Here is a 2,502-nt window from a genome sequence, read left to right on the forward strand (position 1 = left end):
CCCACCAGGCGTACGGAGATACATTCATCCTCGTGCTCTTCATGTCCCAATACATTCCCCTCTTCTTCCCCTTGGAGGGCTCCTCCATTTCTGTCATGGCGAGAGGCCCTCTGATCCCTAGTGGTGGACCCACCATTCTGCTGAGTGGGTTTCTGAAGGTCAAGGTTCAGGAGCAAGCAACAGAACTCAGACCAGAAGAAACGATGTGACTGTGGAGCCAGATCCTCCGGCCTTCTTCTCACCCAGAGACCCTCCACCAGACCCTCCGGCCTCCGGCCTGAGGAGCCTGAAACCTTCTGAACATGATGGTCATCTGGAGGACAGTCATCTACGGGCTGAAGTATTCCAGACCAACCAAGGTCACCTAGAGAGGTCTGAGATGCCCCGTAGGTCCTCCGGAAATCACACAAGTCTGATGGCACGGGTCGCATGTGAAGGCACCAAACAGCCAAAACATATACAGGGTCATTCACAGGAGGGGGAGGGGTTTGGAGGAGGACGGAGGAGACAACCTAGGACAACATGGCTGATGTGGAAAAAATCTCCAATTCATCTCACTGTCCAGTTCCCCCAAGTTGTCCTAGATTGTTCCCTCCTCCAAACCCCTCCCCCTTCTGGGAATAGCCCTGTAAAAGTACCGGAGTATCCCTAACACGCATGTAGCGTGTTTCATATCCATGTGTATTACATACAGAGAAATGGAGGCCGGCGGGGTTACTGTAAAAGGTTTGTGTTTAATATAAAAGATACGGAGAGGTGACGCGAGAGGTGGCGCGAGGAACGGTCGTCCTCAGAGGCCGCAGTTGTCCTGACAGTCCCTTCCGCTGTGGAACAAGTGATAGACGCTGACCATCGGGAACATCAGTATGGCGCCAATCAGAGAGCCGGCCTGGATGACTGCTCCACACCACAGGAGGGCGCTGTGGCCCGCTTCGTGCAGGAGGCTTCCTATCACCACCTTCAGGTAGGACAGAAGTCCCAGGAACAGGGACCAGACCAGGACCTGCGGACACAAGACAAAGCGACTATCAGAGGATCACGTCATGCAGATAAACATCTGGTGACCAACAAATGTAAGGACTAACTCATAAACAAGATCACCCCCTCCCCCCCTCCCACCGATGGTCAATGACTAACCAAGAGACCCGACGCACACCAGCAGCCATTATACAGCAGATAGATATATGATTGTCCCACATACGGTCCTCACATAGACCCATCGCCCAGGACTGACCGACAACAAATGGACCTGATGTGGGTCTAACATGGGACCATAACCTAGACATGACCAACAACAAATGGACCTGATGTGGGTCTAACATGGGACCATCACCTAGACATGACCAACAAATGGACCTGATGTGGGTCTAACATGGGACCATCACCTAGACATGACCAACAAATGGACCTGATGTGGGTCTAACATGGGACCATCACCTAGACATGACCAACAAATGGACCTGAAGTGGGCCCATGACCATGGGAAGATGAAGCTTGTTCGGTTACCATGGTGCTGAGGGCTTATGGTGAATACCGCATGTAATCTGACGTGTAATCTCTGGTGGATGGAGACATGTACACGTGTAGGCGGCAGATGTTTCCTCTCTCGTCTTATCTAACTCTCTGTAGGAGGATCATCCGTGTGTTGCGTCTCGTTGCCCATCCTCCCTTACGTGACAAAAAAAAATGGACCTGATGTGGGTCTAACATGGGACCATCACCTAGACATCACCAACAAATGGACCTGATGTGGGTCTAACATGGGACCATCACCTAGACATGACCAACAAATGGACCTGATGTGGGTCTAACATGGGACCATCACCTAGACATGACCAACAAATGGACCTGAAGTGGGCCCATGACCATGGGAAGATGAAGCTTGTTCGGTTACCATGGTGCTGAGGGCTTATGGTGAATACCGCATGTAATCTGACGTGTAATCTCTGGTGGATGGAGACATGTACACGTGTAGGCGGCAGATGTTTCCTCTCTCGTCTTATCTAACTCTCTGTAGGAGGATCATCCGTGTGTTGCGTCTCGTTGCCCATCCTCCCTTACGTGTCCTCACACGCTCTGGGCAGCCATTGATGCGGAACGTTTCCTGACGCGGAGCGCTCACCGCCTTCACCTCCGACTCCGTTGGATCCACTTCAGCTGCCGACACCCCCAGTGACCTACAATAGGTTAATCAATAATCTTCCGGATGTTTCCGCCGCTCGGCAGGAACGTGATTGTCAGAGAACCTCGGCCTGGAAGAACAACCAGCCCTCAATTCCCGGGACAGATTCACCCGCCTCACTTCTTAGATGCTGCCATTCATTATGGGTGAATCTGTCTCCAAACCAATCACCACTCCATTCTTGTAATGTGACCCCTCCCCCGAGGATCTATGAACACCGTACTGGCCGGACTCCATGTTCTGCTCCCGTCATCATTCCATCTCCGTGTTTTATTGTCTCATCTTCTCTCACATAAGAATGATAGTACCTGGAACTGCCG

The 2,502-nt window shown here is 51.8% G+C and overlaps 1 protein-coding gene across 1 annotated transcript in view; it reads right to left on the minus strand.

The window, feature by feature from the left end:
• LOC108803479 (solute carrier family 52, riboflavin transporter, member 2-like) overlaps nucleotides 1-2,502 on the minus strand; it is a 29,169-nt gene that overhangs the window by 11,222 nt on the left and 15,445 nt on the right. The window contains exon 6 of the mRNA XM_018575320.1: nucleotides 787-1,003. Coding sequence (XP_018430822.1) covers nucleotides 791-1,003 — 213 coding nt within the window. The 3' untranslated portion in view covers nucleotides 787-790. The remainder of the gene's footprint in view (nucleotides 1-786; nucleotides 1,004-2,502) is intronic.

The sequence above is a fragment of the Nanorana parkeri genome, unplaced genomic scaffold (assembly GCF_000935625.1).
Source record: "Nanorana parkeri isolate BGI_ZX_2015 unplaced genomic scaffold, ASM93562v1 scaffold3785, whole genome shotgun sequence".
In the NCBI taxonomy this organism is placed as follows: Eukaryota; Metazoa; Chordata; class Amphibia; order Anura; family Dicroglossidae; genus Nanorana; species Nanorana parkeri.